This window comes from Mesocricetus auratus, unplaced genomic scaffold (genome assembly GCF_017639785.1).
Source record: "Mesocricetus auratus isolate SY011 unplaced genomic scaffold, BCM_Maur_2.0 Super-Scaffold_4256, whole genome shotgun sequence".
Lineage (NCBI taxonomy): Eukaryota > Metazoa > Chordata > Mammalia > Rodentia > Cricetidae > Mesocricetus > Mesocricetus auratus.
In genome coordinates this window covers 90061368-90082693 of record NW_024429182.1, presented here as the reverse complement: position 1 = coordinate 90082693, position 21326 = coordinate 90061368, and the positions used below count along the sequence as shown (strand labels likewise).

At 48.1% G+C, this 21326-nt stretch overlaps 1 protein-coding gene across 2 annotated transcripts in view; it reads right to left on the bottom strand.

Moving 5' to 3' along the window:
* The window catches only part of Lmo1 (LIM domain only 1), a 36108-nt gene extending 28612 nt beyond the window's left edge, over positions 1–7496 (bottom strand). The window contains exons 1-2 of one of the 2 annotated variants that reach the window (XM_040756673.1): positions 7335–7493; positions 2723–2982 (exon numbers count right to left, since the gene is read on the bottom strand). In XM_040756673.1, the coding sequence (XP_040612607.1) occupies positions 2723–2747 (25 nt within the window). In that variant the 5' untranslated portion in view covers positions 2748–2982; positions 7335–7493. Of the gene's footprint in view, positions 1–2722; positions 2983–7334 lie in introns of both variants that reach the window. The other variant, XM_040756677.1, reaches the window with a different exon arrangement.
* Positions 7497–21326: the final 13830 nt, after the last annotated feature.

The following is a 21326-nucleotide window of genomic DNA, read 5'->3' as shown; positions in this document are numbered from 1 at the left end:
AGGAGAGCTGGGGCTTGCCTCCCCTTTTGCTGACAGGGAGACTGGGCAGCATTTAGAAAGCCCAGACCCTCAGTTCCAGTAAAGTGGAGATGACTAGGCCAAGAGCAAGCGTCCAAATGAAAGCAATTAATCTTAAAACCCGAAGTTTAACCATTTGCAAAACAGATCTTTCTGTCTCTGTGGTGACCCTTCACTGCTCGACCTAATGGATTACTTTATTAATAATGCACTGTGCTTAAAAGCAAAAAAATTTTTTTTTCTGACGATTCAATACTTCAGAAAGTCTCTTAAACCCGTTGCTAGGGCAAAACGATTGATATTTTATTATCTTTCAGAAGTGCAACATGAAAGCCCTGCAGCCCAGCAGAGAGAGGGCTTTGGTCCTCTGCAGCTGGCAGACCTGACTTCAACCAGAGGAGCCCAGCCTCTCTCAACAAGATGCTGTCGGGTACAAAAAAGGTGTTGGGGGAGACTAATAGGAGCCCTGAGGTCCTGCAGCTGCCAGACAATGGGTATTGTGTTCAGCACTAAGGAACATACCCCTAGGGCCTAGGGCACCACATCTGCCACACAGTTCAGGTGGCCACATTCTGGGGGGGGGGGGGGGGCAAAAGTGTATATGAAGTTAGGCAGTAGGTACAGAGAGGCAGGTAAGTGTATACACAGCTTTTCCTCATTCCCCAATGAAGATGTCACCTTCAGGACCCCAGCCACCTGATTTCTTTATGTTGTCAAGGGTCTCAGAGACCAGAAGTGCCAATGGTGAAGGGTATCATATTGTTTGGCTGCACAGGTAAGGGATGAAGGGACATTTTGAGCTCCACTCTATAGTTCTGGGGTGGGGGTGGTGAAGAAATCACATGCCTAGGATATCCAATTACACAGTAGTCTGAAGGTCTGCAGACTTCCACCGCCTCTAGCGTTATCCCCAGAACCCGAACCCTTCCAGGGCACAGATCCTAGGTAGAGGTGGAAACGCCATTTTGCTAACATACACCTAATCTTCCTGGATGAAAGGCTCCTACCTACAAAGCTCAGGTCTTTTGGGTTCTTGGCTTTGGCCCGGGGAGGCAAGAATGTGAAATAACTTTGGTCAAAGATCCATCTTGGTTTCCACATGCTTCTCATAGTGACAAATCCCTGTAGACACCAAAGGGCCCTCTGCACCCTTTTAAAAAAAGAAAGCTCTGGAGCTGGGCATGACTGATCTGAAGTCCCACAGAATGAGGAAATACCACTGAAAGGAGCCAAATCGATGGCTCTTTTCTCCCTGTCTGGCCCCACCTCAGGCCTCTCCTTCTCCTTGGCATTCTATAGAAAACAGCCTCAGCCCAGTGCTGCTGGCCTTCTGGAGCTCCATGGGAAGGTCTGGGAATAGAGGAGAGTCTGCTGAAGATGATGTTATCCTCCAGCCAGCCCAGAACCATCTAGATCCCCTCTGTAATCTCTTGCTTCACTCATGCCAAGAGCCAGTCTTTGGGGGGGGGGGGGACTTAATGGCCCCATGTCTTCCCTGCATATATCCCCCCAGGCCAGACATTTTAAAGGCCCTCTCCTGCTGATCTCTCAGAAGGCGTAGTTAGTCTGGAATGACTAGGTGAAACCGCAGGCAAGTGAACACCCAGTATGACCTTGAGCAAGTCACTCAACTTTCCAGGTTCAGCAGTAGCCGTGGCAACAATGTCTCCGTGGACAGAAAGTGCAGACCCGGTGGAGGATTCCTGGGGATGTCCCATTACTCCCACCCAAATGCCAGCAACAGTGGGCTTGCCATCAGTCCTGTCCAGCTCTACCTATAACACCTACAGAACATACAGGCTTTACCTACAGGGCCCACGGGCCTGAGACAGCCATGCCATGCCCTGGACCTTGCCTGCCTTAGGTCACAGGACACATGCTGTATTTTACCTCCAAGGCAGCCAGGATTCCCCAACCTTCCAGGCCACTTACTGCAAGGCACCCCCAGCCAAAAAGACTTCGGGGTCTATGAGGCCACCTGCTAGTGGCGGACTAATAGCCATGTGAACCTCTCGGCTTCGAAGCCCTCCTGAATGCACCCAGGCTCTTGACCATCATAATACATCCAGGCCACCCTCAAACCACTCCCTCTGGCCCGTGGCGGGACAATTCTTCCTCTGGCTCAAACTCCTGCCTTTACATTCAAGGAGATATGAGGTAGTAGCCAGCACAAGAGGCATCCCTCTCACCAAGTCATGCCCGTGGGGCTGCTGTCCCCTAAGGGCCCAGCTGGCCTTCCCCTCTCTGCCAGGCATCCCGGTTTTCGCGCGGTCCTCCGCGCTCCCGCTCGCCCCCAAGCTTTCTAGTCCGATTCTCCCTGAAGCTGCTGATTTGCTGGGCGCTCAGCGCCTCTCGAGTTACGCGGCGGGCGCGGGGGTGATGGCTGCGGTGAGCGAGGAGCAGCCGCAGAGACCAAACGCTCAATGCCAAGCGCCAGGGCGCGGAGACCAGAGGGCAGCCAGAGCCTCCACGCCGCCCAGGGCGCATCGCCTCGCCCCGCCCTCCAGCCCGGGGACCCCGGGACCTGGGGGTGCTAGGCCAGGAGCTCGCCCACCCCACCCGGGTCTGTCCTCCCGCCCCGGGCCGCCGGCTGGCTCCACAGCCCGGCGTGGCCCCGTGTCTGTGTGCCTGGGTCCCGGTGCGTGGCATCCCGCGCGCCGTGGCGAGGGCGTTGGGGGCGTCGGGACCCCTGCCCGCCACCTACCGTCCTCCTTGTCCAGCACCATCATCTCGGGCGCTCCGTGTCCAGCCGCTGTTCGGCTCAGCCGGGAAAAGGGCGCCGACTCCGGGCGCGCTTCGGCTGGGAGGCCGGTCCTCCGGCAGCGAGCGGGCTCTAATTACCCGCTTGTCCGGCTCTTAACCTAGATTGCACTCAGCTAGAATTACATTCAGGAGTGAAGCACTTCGCAGATACAAAAGCAGTCTCACCTACTTTTGTGCCTCAGAATTGCAAGGAACTACGAACTGCAATTTAGAGAGAGAGAGAGACAGGGAGAGAGAAGGGGGAAGAGAGGATCAGAGCCGTTTCTTTGATTCTCACCTTCTAAATGGCTCAATTTGCCCAGTATAATCTGTCTTAATGTAATTGCATTTGATAGCTCATAACCCTGGCTCTGGCACGACACAGCTTTCAGCCTCATAAAGTGTTTTCCCCTCGGATTTAATCTGAATCTCAATCTGAAATTATATTCAAAGAGATGGGGGAATCTCGGCGGCCGACTCCCGCTGCCTTTCTCCCTCAATGTATGAGGTTTGCACTCCTGCTACTGAATAAATGCACACATTTCCCGAGGCCCCCCTCCCTGCCGGGTTAATGGGGATTGGAGACGCGCGGTTGTCCGACTCTGCAGCGCCACCTGGAGGCCTCTCCGCTCCAGCTTGGCAGACCACTGCGCTTGGGTCCCAAGGTTTCATCCAGGTCTCCGATGCCAGTCTGGTAGACCCGTGTCTGACCCAGCCCCTTCAACCGTAGTTTCTGCTTCCTCACAGGAAGGCTATTTCTCTGATCGTGACTCCTCTCTACCAGTTCTGCCTAGAGTTTCTAGTTGACTCTACAGTTACTTGGCAAAGTGAACTCCTCTGCAGGGCACAAACCTATTATTGTGAGTTCTACAGTGTCCCTGATCACAGCAGTGTCTGCTACCTTCATCCCCACCACCCATCAGCATCCTGATTCTATGCAGAGGGCAAGTCCTGTTTTAGCTTCTCTCTGAGCAAGCATAGATGCCTGAAGGCGTTTTTCCGTCTGCAAATATTTACTGAGCACTTACTATGTGCCACACACTATTCTAAGGCTCTGGGGATACAGCAGAGAAGGAAACGAAGATTCTGTTGTGGAGCTCACAAATTCTTTCCCTACAATTCACACAGCAGGAAGAAAGACAGGCCCACTGCTTCTCCTCTTAGACCCTGCTTCCCTGAAAATCCTGGTCCAGGCTGCCTACTCCAGGAAGGCCACCTACTTTTAAAACCCCAAGAGGTTTTTTGTTTTTTTCCCTGGATGCTATAGAGCTCCAAAATGGAGTGGAAATGACTTGTCTTGAGTTCAGGAAGGACTCCAGACAGAATTGTTCGGAGCTTGTCCCTGGTAGTTTGCAGAGGACTTAACTCTGGCATGGTGTGGGAAGCTGAGTGGGGGGAGGGGCATCAGATGGGAATCTATCCATTTGCTTCCAATTAATAAATGACAGAGCTGGCAAGTCACTCCTCTTTCTGCCTCAGTTTCCCTGTTTACGAACACCTCTGTTCTGTCTCTAAAGATGCCATGAAAAGGTAAACTGGTACTCCGGACAATGTGGGGTGGGGCATACAAAGGAGATCTGGAGGTTAAGTCTTGCTCCTTCCATCCTGGGAGGCCCCCACACTTTACAGGAGTATGGGGGAGGGCTGCAGCCCATCCTCACTCCAAGGCAGGGAAGTCAGGCTTTGAGGAAACTGAAGTGCAGCTGTTTCTAATGAGATGCCTCATCCACAGCTCAGAGGGTTTCGCTTTCCCCTTCATCTTGAATACTTAATCCTAATAGTCCTTGAGTATATTTGATGTTAAATATATCATTTTGCTCAGACTCGCTGTCCCTCAGGACTGCAGGCTTGATCTCTCCCCTGCCACTGCAGCCAGAGCTGTGCCCTCGAGGTGTGGGGGGGGGTTTCATTGTTGCTGCTGCCACCCATCTGGTGCAGCCCGCCCCCCCCCCACCCGCTCTGAACCAGGGCCAATCAATGTAGCAAGTGCAGGGCCGGGCAAGAGCAGCATCTTGAATAGGAAACCTCTGAGCTATCCGGAGATATCAGTCTGTAGTCTTACCCCTGACCTCCAGGGCCCACTTCTTGCTTTGGGGGTCTGACCCTGACCCACAAATCAGGACTCAATTAGCTGGAACCACATTCTGAGCCTCAACCCACCCCAGCTTCCAGGGTACCCAACTGGCAGCCACATCCCTTTGAAGAGTCAGGACCCCTGCTTCCCAAGCCTGAGGCACAAAGCAGTGAGCTACAGAAGCAGGTAGGGCATATTGGCAGGGGACTGGTGCTATATGTGAAGACTGTTTGTCCCCACAGGTGACTTCTTTACACACTAGCTATGCGCATGGCATCCCAATCCATTCTGAAGGGAGAACCCCAGATCTAAGTGGCAGGGCTGCCCAGCAAGTCCTAGAGGATTTAGCAAATCTTGAAGCTCACACCTAGGAAGGAGCCAGATGTGACTTCACTTGTGGGGTGACCTTAAGCTCATAGGTGGGTCCCACTCTCCTGTCCTCCCCCTCTCAGGCAGCTTCCAGGTCCAGGGACATGCCAACAGTGTCTGAGTGGAATCCTAAGCTGCCCTGGGGCTGGAAGAGGTGGTTTTCACTCAGTACATTCCACAGGTGGTAAGACAGCACCCTCACTTCAACATACCAAGTGTGCTCCAAAATGCCCTTGAAATGCCTCTGGGGACAGCCGGGGACACCAGTTGTCAGTCCCCAAGGTTGCCTGGAAGAGAATGGGGGTGGCTGATAGCTGCCTGGCATATTTCTGAACAGGTCCCAGCATTTCATCCTTGTGCCTGGCAGAAACATCCAGAGAAAAGGGTTCCTGCATTGGGGGCGGGGGACAGTTTCACTTGGTGCCTAAGGGCCCAGGCAGACTAGATAATCCGGAACTCTTCAGATGCCGGTCAACATGCCTGAGCCTGAGGGCCCTGCTCTCAGCACAGGGAAGTTATCTCCAAGATGGGGCTACAGACTGGCCTTACAGTAAGTGGTGATTGGAGAGGTATTCAGGGTGACAAGGACCCTTTCCCTGTGCATATTACAGTTAGAGGACAGAGTAAACCATTATTTGCTGTGCCACCAGGATGCCTGCTAGCCAAGTTCGGATGTCTTGCCTTTCTCCCTACATACACAGAAGCAGCCAATGTACAGGAATTCACAACCAACTTATCGTGGACAAGTGCAGTCGACAAACTCCCTTTTTGGGATTCTAGAGAGCCTTAGAGAGGCCTTGTCAGAAACTGCAGTCACAGACTGTTAGGCCTTAGACATGCTTAAGCCAAGTCAGCACAAATCTACCCTGCCCCTTCATGAAAGCCACCCCACCCCTGTACAAGAGGCCCCAGACAGCTAGGGGTTTAGGAGGACCCAAGTCTGCCCTAAGACTGAGGGGTTCCCTGTGCTACAAGACTCTATATGCTAAAATAGACGGCCCTGGACAAGCCAGGACAATTGATCACCATAGGGGAGATGGTAGGATAATACAAGTAATTAATGGAACCAAAGAGGAGCCAGTCAGCCAGACCCTCTTCCTGAGGATCAACAGCTCCCAACCCTACATTTTTGAGCCTCCTGTCATGCCTGTGTCACACTCCAGGCATGACAGTGTGTCTGTCCTCAGCCCTGAGGACAATACAGAGATGACTTCTTGAGATACCCACGATGGAGGGGGTGTTAGTTAGATCCAAGGGTAGACTTAGATTTTGTGAGGCACAAAGTTTACAGCAGTTTTAGGGGTGGGGGATGTTTAAGAAAAGGAGCATGATCCAAACCAGCTTGAGTTACACAGTGAGTTTTTGATCAGCCTTGGCTGCAGATCAAGACACTGGTAACTGTCCAGAGTCCCTCCCACCCTGACCCACCTGGCCAAAAATGAGAGGAATATGAGATTGTTAATAAAATCTGATCACTGAGGATCTAGCAACAGAAAGAGACCCTGAGGATCCTAAACTTCTCTTGGCTAGTTCACCCATCAATTCCAACCATCAGGACACTGGCTAAAGTAGTCTGGGAGAAGTGATGATGTGCAGTCTCCTAGCCCTGCAGGAGATTGCAGGCCCTGGAGTCCCAGACCCTAGGTGAGAGACGGTAGGACCCAAGGACCATGCTGGCTAGAATACACCTTCACCAGTCAAGTTCTCTGAGCATCCCCCGGGGGACCCTTCCACACCACAGTGTGGAAAAAATATGATAATACTCAGAGGGCCAGAAACTGGCTGGCTACCGGGAAGCCTGAGCCTCATGGGTCTCTGTGTGCTCCGGATGGGGGCAGGAGCGAGAAAGTTCTGGATCAGAGCATGCCCTGCTTACAGGCTCTAGGATGCAGTGTGGTGGTGGGGGCGGGGGGAACTTGCTCCTCGCGGGACACTGAGCCTGGCACCTTACACACACACACACACACACACACACACACACACATACACACACACCACAGCTTCCGAGCTTCCGGGAAGCCGCCAAGCCAGCTCCAAGCAGCAGTCGGGACCGGTGTCTGGGCCTCTGCCACTGGGGTCGAGGTGGCCTCGACAGAGCCCGCGCTGCTCCCAAGTGTCCCCGGGCACCTACCGTCCTCCTGGTCCAACACCATAGTCCCCAGGCGGCTCCAACCGTGAGCGAGCGGAGGATGTAGAGAGACTCGCCGCTCGGACTGTCGCCAACGGGGCGCCTGCACTGCCTTCCGCGGTCGCGCGTGGGCCCCGCGCCCCGCGGCCGCCGACGGGGGCGGACGGAGCGGTGCCCCGAGCGCAGCGCCGCGGGCAGGGCGCGCGGGAGGAGCGAGCGAGGGCGCGGCGCGCCGGGGGGCGGGCGCCGGGCGGGGCCGCAGCCTTGTGGGCTGAGCTGCAAGGACCCAGCCCGAGCGGAGCTGAAGCCTGAACCCGAGCTAGGGCCGGAGCCCGCGCCGCGCCGGAGCAGCCACTGCAGCCGCGCGCGCGGGTTCCCTCTTGCAGTCTGCCGCGCTCGCTCTCAGTAGAGTGCAGCTTGCATTTCCCAGGGCCCCTCAGATTCCCCTGTTAATTAAATCAATTCATTATGCTCAGATCTGATTAGCGGCCCTTCCCCCCCTTTGAATCAATTATTCAATACACAAACATAATTGCTTGGGCCAGAGGTGCCCGCCATTAGCTTATTTAACTCCAAGGACACTAATTACCCGCAGGGCACGGGAACTTTTCTCATTAATTCTGACAAAACACAAAAGCACAGCCAGAGTGTGTGCGTGTGAGGGACTCTGTGCTTGTGTGTGTGCGTGTGTGACCGCATGCCTGAGTGAGGGATGAGTGGGGTGGTGAGCCACTGGGAGGGTTTACGACCAGTGGGGAGGGTGGCATTTGTGCCATCGTGTGTGGGAGTATGCAGTTTTCAATCTATGAACATTCTGGTGTGAGCATGGGACTCGATGTGTGTGTGTGTGTGTGTGTGTGTGTGTGTGTGTGTGTGTGTGTGTGTGTTGATCTGGGTGTGGCTCTAGGTCTGGGACTATGGGCCAAGGTTGCAGACCCAGCACAGGAATGCAGAGTGCTTCTGTGTATGACTTTGAGGATGTGATTCCCCGAATTCTACCACTTTCTTTTTCACTATAGCCCAGCGATTGCAGCTACAAACCTGGAAAGCACGGACTAGGAAAGAAAAACCAGGCTGGGGCAGGGGTTGGGGGCAGCGAGGACAGAATGTGTAAGACTGGAGCCAGCTGAGGCCATGATGTCCACCCATTCACCTACCTGCTCCTGCACTGAGCTTTTGTACAGGCTTCCCCGGGTTCCCACCCCACCCCCACTCCTTTACCCGCTCACTGCTTCCCAATCCAATACTACCCTCACTCTCCACTGTAATATGAAAAACCCCCACTTATGCTTGACACCAGGGCAACTCCACCCACGCCATCCTAGTTTTCCTCCAATCTCAAAGCTGTACGGAGGGTGTGCTTATGGTGGACCAACTCTACATTTTACCTCCCAGGAAATCTCTATTGAGGGAGCCAGGGAGAGAGCCCACAGAGGCAGGGACACAGAGGGTAATTGATTCCCCCAAATTAGGTTTCTGCTTTCCAAAGACTGGTATTGTTCAAGTTCTCAATGTGCACAGAGGTATTGAAGATTTCCTTTTTGTTTCCTCAGGCAATGAATGAGCTTAATCCATTTGGCTTTTATAAATCAGGAAACTAATATTCACTCCTTCCATGGAGGCTTAAAAATTTAATTGGTGGTGGTGGGGGCTTAGTAGCCCTTATGCTGTACTCAAGCCCCCACTTATCAAAACACATTCTGATGAAGGGGTGCGGAGAAGAGGGAGGGTCACACTGATCCTCCTGCCCTCCTCCATCTTTGCAAATGGTCTCAAAGTATCCGGGAAAGTTTCTGAAATTATTGTACAAATTATGTTCAATTTAGTGATGAAAAGAAGGCTCTTCAGAGGGTGCCTCCAAATTGGCTGCGTAGGTACCCAGTAGTGCTGAGACCCTGGGTGTATCCGTGCCATGGTGGGCTTGCCAATTCCTTTTTCTCCACGTCCTAAACAATTCCAGAATTGTCATCTTCCTAATGCCAAATGTTACCTTGTGCCTCTCCTGCCCCGACAGTCTTTTTTTGGGGGGAGGGGGTATAAAGAGTTGGCTCAGCAAGCAAAGACAGTTGCAGCCAAGCCTGGCAACCTGGGTTGGATCCTGGGGACCCATATGGCTAAAGAGGAAAATAAACTCTTGTTGGTGGTTCTTTGACCTCCATATGTACTCCATGGCATGTGTTCTCTGCCCCACCAACTAACCAAATAAATGTGTTTGAGATTTTAAACAATCTTTCCATAGGCACACATGTGTGTTCCTGTATTTGTGTGTGTGTGCCTGCAGGTGTGTGTATGTGTGAGTGTGCATGTGTACTCATGTACATGTGTGTATGTGGGTTGGCTTATGCATCTGGAGGCCAGAGAACAATCTCAGATGTCACCTCCAGGAGTACTGCCCACCTCTGTTGACTCAAGGTCTCAACAATTAGGTTAGACTGGTTGAGCAGTGAGCCCCAGGGATCCTCCTGTCTCTTCATCCTCAGCTCTTGGAACTCCAGTCCTCAGGCTTGTGAGGCAAGAACTTCAGCAACTGAGCTACCTCCCCAGGTCCTGCTCAGAAAATTGGCAATGGCTCTCCAGGGCGCAACAGATAAACTTGGAAGTGCTCAGCCTACCAGTTAAGGCTCCTGTGTTCTGGGAACACCTGGCCACCACCATGTCCCTTGCTTCACTCTTGCCTTAGTGAGTCTTCATAACCAGCTCCTCAGAGGCCCTTCCCTGGTCCTCACAGCCCTGCAAAGGCACTGTTCTCTGCATTCCTCCCAGTGGCCGTGTACATGAAGGCTGGGGTTGCTGAGTGATGCCTGCACAAGTCTGAGGAGACATGGAGGATGAGGTCAGCCCTGAGGTCAGCGTTCAGCTCTCCGTTCTCTTTTTTTGAACTGTATATTTCAAAGTGGGGGCTCAGAGACAGGACACCAAGTTTTCCCAGGATGTCAAAGAGATGTCCTGGGACCAGAGCCCAACAGCATATTTCCTCTGCAGGCCCAATCTGTAAGACTCTGTATAGTTCTCTGTGTGGCCAGGAAGGGCCACTGCCTAAAATTGGTGCTAGCTAGTCTTTATAGTTGGACATCTGGTGAAGGGGGCAATTGGAACCTGAAACTCTGCCCTCCACTCTCTAATCCACGTGCCTGGCATAAGCCGCACCTACCCCAAGAAGGAAAGGCATCTTTTGATAATCGATACAAAGTACCATATGTGCTAGCATCGGGAACTCCGCATGAGGCCCAGGTCTCTTTGCAGCCATCCTGACTGTGGTAAGAGCCTGTGTGACCCTTAAGGGACCAGCTGAGAGGGAAACGGGAGTGGGGATGGGGGTGGGGGGAGGGGAGGCAGCAGGAGACAAGAGGGACAGAGAACAGAGAAACAGAGACAGACACAGAGAGTGATAGACAGACAGACAGACAGACAGACAGACACACACACACACACACACACACACACAGAGACCTAATTACTACAGAGTACCAACTAATACTGCGTGTTGATGACAACAGAGAGCCATCCCCATCTTGTAATTGCATGGGGCCCAAAATCTTGATGAAAGACACTGAACTTAGTTCATCGCTGGGCTGGAACATGAGCAGACTAGCCATAAGGGCGGAGGTTGCCATAGCATGTGTGATTGTGGAGGGTGCAAACTGGGGAAAGGCAGGGCACTAGGCTAGTTTGCAGGGCCTAGTCTGGAGGAAGCAATAGATTCAGTCGGGCTGTTAGACTGGGAAGGGGACAGTGGTGAAAGGGAGAAACTGGGCCACTAGTGTGGCTTTGTGAGCCCTCATAAAACAACTGTCCCTAGAAGCTAAGGCGTCACCTTGCTGGGCTAAGATGGAAAAGAAGAGGTAGGGATCAGCACCACCGTGGCATTGGCAGAGAATGAGACAGCTGCTCTAACTGTAGGGAGTCATTGATCCTCCTAGACCATCAGTCTCACCTCTCAACCCTTGGATTGTCAGGAAATTACTCTCAGGAACTTGAAATCTAGTGGTATCCAGAGGGGACCTGAGCTGTACACATAAGCGTTTTTAAAAAGGTCTTGCATATTGCGGAGGCAATGTCCTGGAAGAGAGAATTGGAACAACAGAATGTGAGGTAAATTATTGTAACTGTGTAAGACTGGTACTTAGCATTTATATAGTCTATGTTCCAATCTGCTTTACTTGCTCAACAGACAGGACAGGAAAGGCCGTGTCTGCAAAAATGGACCAGAACAATAACAAGAAAGCAGGCCCACTGTCCACTGCCCCTGGTGGCAATGGAGTTCTATGTATCAGGATGTTACAGGGAATGCAAAGAGAGTGAATTTCCCTACTGCAAAACAGATTGCCTGAGTAAGTTAAAATTTATAATACAACCAAATGCTGTTTACAAGAAATTCTCCCAAAACAAGGTGACAAAAAAGACTGAAAATAGAGCAAGGGGCGAAAAATATACCAAGCAAATGCAAGCAGAGAGGGAGTAGAAACAGCAATATTAATGTCAAACAAAGCCAACTTCAAGCCTAAAAGCATAAACGGCTTGAAAATGAAAGCATACACTCTGGAGTTACTTATGAATCAAAAATAAGATCAAACCTAAAATAGAAGTTATCTAATAATGGAAATGACAACAACAGCATATCATGCAGAACCTATGAGACAGAGCTGTAGTCAGAGGGGAAATCTATAATCTTAAATGCTTTTAATATCAAAAAGAAAATAGAAAATGGAGGTGGGGGACAAAGTCTTAAAATAAATGATCTATATATACAACATAAGAAATTTACAAAATGACAGACAAAGGCCTTCTAGATGGTTCAGCTAGTTAAAGTGCTAGCCTCCAAGACCAAGGACCTGAGTTCACTCCCTGGTTCCTGCTGGATAGAAGAGCCAACTTGTGCAAGTGCCCTCTGACCTTACACACGCACGGAGGCTTGCACACCCCTCCATCACCAATAACAAATGTAATTAAATAATTTTTAAATTAAAAAGTACATACAAGTCCATAAAACAGAAGAAAATCAGTCAAGTTAAAGCTAGAAAGTGACAGAAGATATCAAAAATAATAATTAATAAGAAGAATTGAAACCCCAGTCTAAACATTCATATGCATAGACCTGTGAGAGTCAATGGGAAAAGCTAGAGGAAATGGATGCCACCAAGTAAGGTGAACAATTACGAAACCAAGCATAGAAATCAAAATCCACACTCAACCAATAGAGGAAGAGAGATCAACAATCTGTCATTAAAACATAGTAAGATTCCCTACACTCCAGCGATTCTACTTTTGAATATACACCCCCCAAAGAACTGAAAGCAAGTTTGCCCAGTAGTGTTGTTTACAATAGTCAAAATGTGGAAGCAATCCCAGAGTCCATCAATAGATAAGTGGGTGAACTGCGGTATATCCACACAGCGAAATATCAGTCAACCTTACAGAGAAGGAGCATGCTACAACATGGGTAAGCTTAAGGATGTGATGGTTAGTGAAATAAGCCAGTTTCAAAAAGGTAAATCCAGTTTGGCTTCACAATACTTAGACCATGGGGTAACTGGTGCACTCAGACTTGTAGCAGAATGATTGCTGCCAGGGACAGGAGCGAGCCGTGTGGAATTGTTGCTTAAGAGGCACACCACTTCTGATTTCAAGACAAAAAAAATTGCTGCACAGCAATATAAATATGAACAATCAACCTATATACCTAATGGGTATAGGGACAGTGAAACATATATATGTATATATACATATATATCTTATCACAATTAAAACATTTTAAAACTCAAAGCATAGATTATATTACAGCAAGTTTTATGTGTTTTAAAGCCCAATTTAATGCTGTTTAAACCATCCCAAGCAATATAAAAAGTTGGAGAGCTTCCTGGTTTGTTTTATGAGCTAGCAATTTCTTAATTCCCTAACCTTATAACGATTGATTTTTAAAAGAAAGGGTAAAAAAAATCACAGAGCAGCTTGATAGGAGTATAAAGTCTGAAATAAGATATTAACCAACTGGAGATGGGGAAAGTACCAACATAATAGCATACTATAAAAAAAGGAGGTTTATTGTAACACTACAAACCTGAGTCAGCATCAGAAAATCTACCTACATGAATACCCACATCAATGAATAAAGGAACGAAATACAATAGTAACAGATGTCAAAAATCAGACCCAGAATGCTGGCATATGTCTATAATCCCAGCACTAGGGAAATAGAGGTAAGAGGCTCAGGAGCTCACAGCCAACCTTGGCTACATAGACAGTTTGAGGGTAGCCTGGCCTATGTTAGATTCTGTCTCAAAATAGGCAAACCAGAAGCCAATAGTCACCAGATTCAGCATATGTTGCTAACGAAGCATTCAGTGACACTGAAATAGAAAAAAACACTTCATTGTGCAGTGCCAGGGTTCAAACCCAGGGACTCACATATGCTGGGTAGGTGCTCTACCACTGAGCTTTAATCAGGCCCATTATTGCCTCTATTATTCAATATTTTCTGGACGCTATAACTCAGTAAGATACAAAAATGAACTAATAGAATAAATAGTGGGTTTTTAAAAGGATAAAATATGTTTACTTACAAGTTATGTCATTGTAAGACAAGAAAGTTCAATAAAATTTAACTTAAAAGCAATATGATTAATTCGGTAATTGAGAAGGTAGCTAAACATATAACTAAGTGAAAATCTGTTGGATTTTCCAGATGCAAATGTAAAATATAAAAAGAATCAAGGAGATAGATTATTTGTGATGAAGGAATCAAATATCTAGGAGTTGTGTAAAAACAAGAAACACCATGGCATGTAAAGGTCTTCATTGGAGAAAGTGGCAATATTATATTAGAGGCGTATGACATAGAAAAAACCACACACTAGAAAGGAAAGAAAGAAGAAAGGGAGGGAGGGAAGGAGGGACTGTATAAAAAGCCAGTCCTCCTTAAATTAGTATATAGAGTTGATGCAATTTTTCTTTATAATCTCTAATTCAACACTTTAGAGCTAAAGGTTTCATGTGCAATATATCTGCCTGTGTGTTTTACACACGCTCCTATAGGTGTGTGACTGTGGGTGTGCATGTGCATGTACAGGCCAAAGACTGACATCCTGTATCTTCCTCTATAGTTCTCCATCGTATTTTTTGAGCCTGAAGCTCACCCACCCAGCAGGCTGACAGGTCAGCAGACTCCAAAGATCCACCTGTCTTTGCCAGCAGTGCTGGGGTCACAGACAAGCACAGTGCACTACATTTTTTATATGGATTCTGGGGGTCTAAACTCAGGTCCTCATGCTTGTGTGGCAAGCACTTTACCACCTGAGCCATCACACCCATTCTAATTTGCAAAGCATTTGAAAAATAATAAACATCTGAAGTTACTTATGAAAACATATCTGAGGAATGCCTGTGTAAGGAATCTGTGCTATCAGATAATGAACTTGCTATAAAGCCACCTATAATTTAATGGTATGAGCCAGAGAAGTGGACTAAATCAGAGAATCTGAGAGCCAATTCATGGATCCAAGTACAGAAAGTAATTTAAACATTCATTTCAAATCATTAGAGAAAAAAATCAATGGTATGTCATCTGCAAAGATGTCTCTAGCAGAAGACATACATAATAAAAACCAACAAGCACCAAAAAGACTCTCAGCCTCATTGGTCATCAGGAAAATGCTCTCGAAAGCCAATGGCATCACACCTTAGACCCAATTCAAAGTCGGATAGGAGCTTGAGAGACTGTTCAACAGTGAAGAGTTCTTGCAACTCCTGCAGATGACCTGGGTTATGTTCCCAGCACCCAGGACAGTGGCTCACAACTGTCTGTAACCCAGTTTCAGGGAATCTGACACCTTCTTGTGGCTTCTGCGAGGACTGCATGTACTTACATACATGCAGACAAAATACTCATACACAGAAAAAGAAAAAACTGTTAAAAAAAAAAACCCTCAGTAACAAATATGGGCAAGAACATAGAGAAATATCAGAACCTTCCCTCACTGCTAGCAGGAACATAAATGCTACAGCCACTCTGGTGCCTGATGGTGCCTCAATAAGTTAAACACAGAGTCACTATCTGACCAGCAATTTCACTATATACACTATATATACCCAGGACTGACAATGTGTGTCTTGTAAAAATTTGCTCATTAATGTTTATAGCAGCATTATTCACAAGAGCCAAAAGATGGAGGGAAAATAGAATATCTACCAACCAAAAATGAATATCATTTGGCCATAAAAAGGGATGCCTCAGATGAATGAATGCTGGAAACACGATGTGAAGAAAGGCAGTCACACAGACCACACGAGTCTTTCCATTTCTATGAAATACTCAGCATTTGGGGGGTGTAGAGAAGGAGGGCAGTCACACAGACCACACGAGTCTTTCCATTTCTGTGAAATACTCAGGATTTGGGGGGTGTAGAGAAGGAGGGCAGGTTAACGGTTGCCAGCGACTGGGAGTAGTGACTGGGTAGTAGCTAAAAGGTAAGCAGTTCCTTTTCAAGGTCATAGAAATACCTTAAAGCAGACTCTGACGATTACCTACCTTTAAAAAAGTGTATTATGGGGAATGTGAATTACCTCTAAATTAATTTGTTTAAAAAATGGTGCTCAAGGGGCTGGAGAGATGGCTCAGCGGTTAAGAGCACTGCCTGTTCTTCCAGAGGTCCTGAGTTCAATTCCCGGCAACCACATGGTGGCTCACAACCACCTTGAATGAGATCTGGTGCCCTCTGCTGGCATGCAGGCAGAAGACTGTATACACAATAAATAAGTAAAATATTTTTTTAAAAAAATGGTGCTCAAGCCGGGCGTTGGTGGCGCACGCCTTTAATCCCAGCACTGGGGAGGCAGAGGCAGGCAGATCTCTGTAAGTTCGAGACCAGCCTGGTCTACCAAGTGAGTTCCAGGACAGCCTCCAAAGCTACAGAGAAACCCTGTCTTGAAAAACCAAAAAAAAAAAAAAAAAAAAAAAATGGTGCTCATAAATGACTATGTATCTTTGTTCATTTTTTTGAGACAGGGTCTCATACAGCCCAGGCTGGCCTGGGACTCACTATTGTAGCTGAGAATAACCTTGAACTAATTCTCCTGCTGCTACCTCCCAAGTGTGCACTGTTGTGCCTAGCTCTATCTTTAGAAACATGGGATTCCTACTCCCTGAAATATAAAAGTTTCTTATGTTTCAAGTGATATAGATACTTTAAGAATAAAATACAAAAATGTTAGAAAAAGTAGTAAGAGAACGAAAGTAATAAGTTTCAAAAGTAAAAGACCAAGTAATTAGTTGAGAGTAACAAAGGGGGGGGGGAGAAAAGATTCCACATGCTTTTAGTTTTTTTTTTTTTTTTTTTTTTTTTTTTTGGTTTTTCGAGACAGGGTTTCTCTGTGGCTTTGGAGGCTGTCCTGGAACTCTGCTCCGTAGACCAGGCTGGCCTCGAACTCACAGAGATCCGCCTGCCTCTGCCTCCCGAGTGCTGGGATTAAAGGCGTGCGCCACCAACGCCCGGCTTTAGTTATTATTTTAAAGATAGTTTTGCTATGAAGTTCAGGCTGGCCTTGAACCCTCAGCCTCCAGATTTCTGGAGTTGTAGGCATGCACTGCCATGATGGACACCTGATAATTGGACTTGGATGTCAAAAAGTAACAGAAACAAAGGAAAAATACAAATAATTTTCTGAGAAAATACTTGCTAAATGTGTGGGAATTAAAGAAAAACATCGCTGTCTGCATAAAGACTTCCTACAATTTGCAAAGAAAGGAGGAAAGCCCCAAAGAAAGTTGAACAGGGTACAAAGAAGCCTCTCAGCAGGAGATCTCAAGGACCCATCAAATGCTTACCCTCATTATCCCCTGGGAAAATTCAAGTTAAAACAAAATAAGTTTTCATTATTCAAATTAATCAACTTAGAAAAAACAGTGTAAAAGAGTAAAATATTCATGTTTACTAAAACTTTGCTACTGAACAGGGCATCTGGTATGATCTATTACAGTCTGGGGCAAATGTGTCTGCGCATACTGTAAGCTTCTTGTAATCCCAGCTCTTAGGAGGTAAACACAGAAGGATCAGGAATTCAAGGTCATCCTTGGTTACAAAGGGAGCTCCAGGGCAGCCAGGCCTACAAAGTAAAACCCTAACTCAAAACACAAACAAACAAACCCCCCACAACCAACCAACCAACAAACAAACACTGAACACATTGTCCTCCAGCCCTGCTGTAGAGTACTAAGTACCCCTGAACTACGGGTTTGAGCCGAAGCTATGAGCCGAAGCTACCAACTAACAAGCAAGGCTGTGATGCATTGCCATGGAAGTTGCTTCTGTCCCAGTGAGGAAAGATGAAAGGTAGTGGGAAGGGTTGCCTCTGCTCAGACTGTCAAACTTGGAGGCCTTAGTGAGGAGAATGAAGGAGGGGCTGTTTAGAATCTTCTTGTTATTTATATTGGCTAAAAAAAAAAACCTTATCATTTTGATTAAAAGCAAATTGACGCCCCCCTTTTTGTTTTGTTTTGGTATTTTGAGACATGAGCCAAACTGGCCTTATACTCATTATGTAAGCAAGGATATCCTCAAATGTATGATTCTCATGCCTCCACCTCTCGAGTGCTGGGATGGCAGATACCTGCAGCTATGTCCAGTTTACTCAGTCCTGAGGACTGAACCTAGGGCTTCATGCGTGCTAGGTAAAATGTGTCCTTGGTCTGTCAGAAGTTCTTTTTGACACGCTTAATCCTGGTCACTGCTACTGTCCCTGTTCAGGGACCATGACTGAAAGATACTTGAAAAATACAAATCAGAGTTTGTCAACCGCCAAGCCTGCGTGGCTTTATGTTGCACTTTGGAACAAGCAACCCTCACGGCCATCCTCTGCAGATTCTCCTTGATTCCTGAATGATGCCACCACCAACGCTCCCTTCCTTACTCCCTTGATGCAATGCATTGCCCTTGTAGCAGTTTGCCTAAAGCACTGCCCAGCTCCAGGCGTGCGGAAGTCCTGTCTCTGGCCTGGGATGCCCTTCCTCTCCTTTGGACTACCTCTTGCTCACCCCTCAAGTCTGGGATTTAACATCAGGGTGGCCTGTCTCTGCAAGGCTAGGCTAGATCTCCCTGTTATATCCTTTCTTTTTTTTTTTTTCTACAGCGCTTATCACAACGATCTAGTTAATTACATAGTTATTTGTATAATTATTTGTGTGACAAGGATAAAAGGAAAACTATTAAGCTAGAAGTGTGCACATCATCTCTCTCAGCCCCTGACTTGGGAGAGCAATGGGTCAGATGAGGTCTCTGCTGTCCAACCCGTGTCAGAGATTTTAAACTTGCCCTTGGCCTCCATGCATTACCACCTTCTCCCTCTGCTTATTTCCTTCTACTCTTTGATCTATCTAGTCAACCAGCTTGCTCTGAGAATTGATTACAACAAAGGTCTAGTTTCTGGGGAGCTTACAGGCTTCTCAAAAACTGGGGTAATCTCCAGTCTCCAAATGGATTCATTCTTGTAGTTTCTGCCTTCAGGACCTTTCCCCAAAGGTCACTGAAGCCCCAATGGTCACCTCTGAGACTAAAAATACCCAGCAACTGAGCTCTAGCCTGACCTGATGCTTCAGAATTTTGACTTAAAGCCCCCTTTTGCACAACAAGAGATGACCTGTTCCCATTCCTGCCTCCCTGTCACCTGCCCACTGAGGACTGGAGCCCTCCAGCCCTCCTGGACTGGGTCTGAGAGGCCAGATGTTGCCAAATGCTCCAAGACTGGGGCTGGTCCACAAGCTTCTTGGACTGCCATGGATTGGTCCATGGAGCTGAGCATCGTGACTCACTCCCAGAGAACAGTTTCCCGACACGATCACCAGAGTGAACACACCCACACACAGGTGGTCCCCCCCAAGCTACCGCCACAAGTCCCAACAACACGCAAATCTCAGAAAGAGTCCTCCCCAATGCTGCAGGCAGGGGCTCTGGTATGTGGACACAGCTGGCTCCAGGGCACACCCACCCAGCTCATTCCTTCCTTCCCTCATTTCTGGTAGGGTCTTCTTGTCTCATCTCTGACTCGTGATCCAAGAGACCAAAGGAATTCCTCTTTACCTAGCACCCGAGCTGTCTGAGAGGCCCTGCCAACTCTTAAGTGATACGAATTTGGGAAAAGAGCCATCATTCTGGAAGCCTACATTTCTCTGTAGTTGGTGCTACCTAGGGCTTGTCTGGGCCCTTCCAAGTCAGGCTTTGAGCCCCTGTATTTGGGCCACCTCCTGTGGTGAGTCACAGAGATATCTGAGTCCTATCAGGGCTGGAGGTCATCCACCACTGGGAGCCCACACTAGACTTGCCCAAACAGAGCAGACTGAGCCACCTGGGGGACAGGCTGCTGAGTCAGTGTCAGAGCCAGCAAGTGTAACCAAGGGGGCATGCATCTTGGTGACACTGACTAAAGCCTGTTCCTTGCGGATCTAAGGTCAGTTGCCTCTTTCTGGGCAATCTTGACTGCTAGAAGTGTCCCTCATACCTGTCTCCTCTTTCGACTGCACATGGCAACTCAGCTGGAGACCCCATTTCCAGACTCCCTGGGTAGGTTAGTGACTCTTGTGTATAGGCAGAAAAGATCAACTAGTTTCACCTCTCTTGCATACAAGAAATTGTTTGTCCAGAGCACACTCTCCCATCCTCTTCCCAGAGCTGTAATCTTGTGTTCTATGCAGATAAGAGTGACACTGTAAGAAATTCAGAGAAAGATGGAAGGATGCTGGACTCTTGAGTGGCCTTGTGAAGTAACCCTATCAAGTCATATATATATGATAATTTCATGTAGCCCTGAATTTGTTATGAAGCTGAAGCTGGTCTCGAACTCCCGATCCTCCTGTTTCTACTACCCTCCCAACTTGGACTTAAGTCTGTTATAAAGAAAGAAATAAAGCTCCAACTCTTACTACTGTAGCTTGGAGTCTTGTTAATGAAAAACCCTTTTCTTAACGAATAAATGGCTCCTCATTGCCCACTAACTAAATCATCTGGATATTTTTCCACACTTCAGAATTTTCAGAGTCTGCTTTGTGAAACTTTTTAAAGCTTGCCTAGCACAGGAATTTGGCCTCAACCCGGATCCAAGTCTGAACCTTGGAGTGGGTATACTCCTACTCCCCCTGCCTCCACCTGTGCCTGGCTCCTTCCTCATTTCAAGAAATTCTCTAATGTTCACTTGCAAGTCTCACCCATGGGGAGATATAGATTGACCTGCAGGAGGCCCAAGGGCTTTTGTTGTGAGCTGGAGCACTGCCCCAGCAGGGAGCCAAGGTCAAGGGGATTAGTACAAGCTGCCACCTCTGTGTAAGGTTGCTTTGGATATCAGGACCTCTCTGGTAAGCTCAGACCCTACGCCTGACCCTTTATTTCAATTGTGTTGACTGGAAGGCCTGTGGCAGCCTGCTTTTATCTTCCTTTTCTGTAGCTGCAGATCAGACTTTATGTTAGAGATAGAGGCAAGGCCTACAGACCAAAGACAAGTCCAGAAACCATCTCATGCCTTCCCTGGAAGTGCTAGAACACTAAAATAATTCACAAACCCATGCCCCAGAGGGAGCTCTTTAGCTTGGTTCAAGCCAGCCTCACCTTGAATATCTGTCTAGATGTGATCCTATCAGGGGAATGAGGACTGGAAGCAACCATCCCAGAATCTAATGGCCTAGGATAACCCAGGCCTGCTTAGGCTGGCCAAATCAACAAGCAAAAGTAGGGCTGAGATTTCTGCTGACCGACCTGACAGCACACTCATCCCTCCTCATGGTTCTCTTGTCTGTGCTTTCTAAGGCATCTTCATGCTGGGTTTCAAGGTCTACAGTTGCTATAATGAACAAATACTGGAATGTCTGCAAAGCTTCCCTCCCCTCCCTCCTCTCCCCTCCCTTCCCCCCTCTCCCCTCCCCTCCCCTCCTGTCCCTTCCCCTCTCCTGTGAATACACCACTCCCACCCATCACTCTATTCATATGCTTATATGAAGGATATCCAGTTCTTATGCAA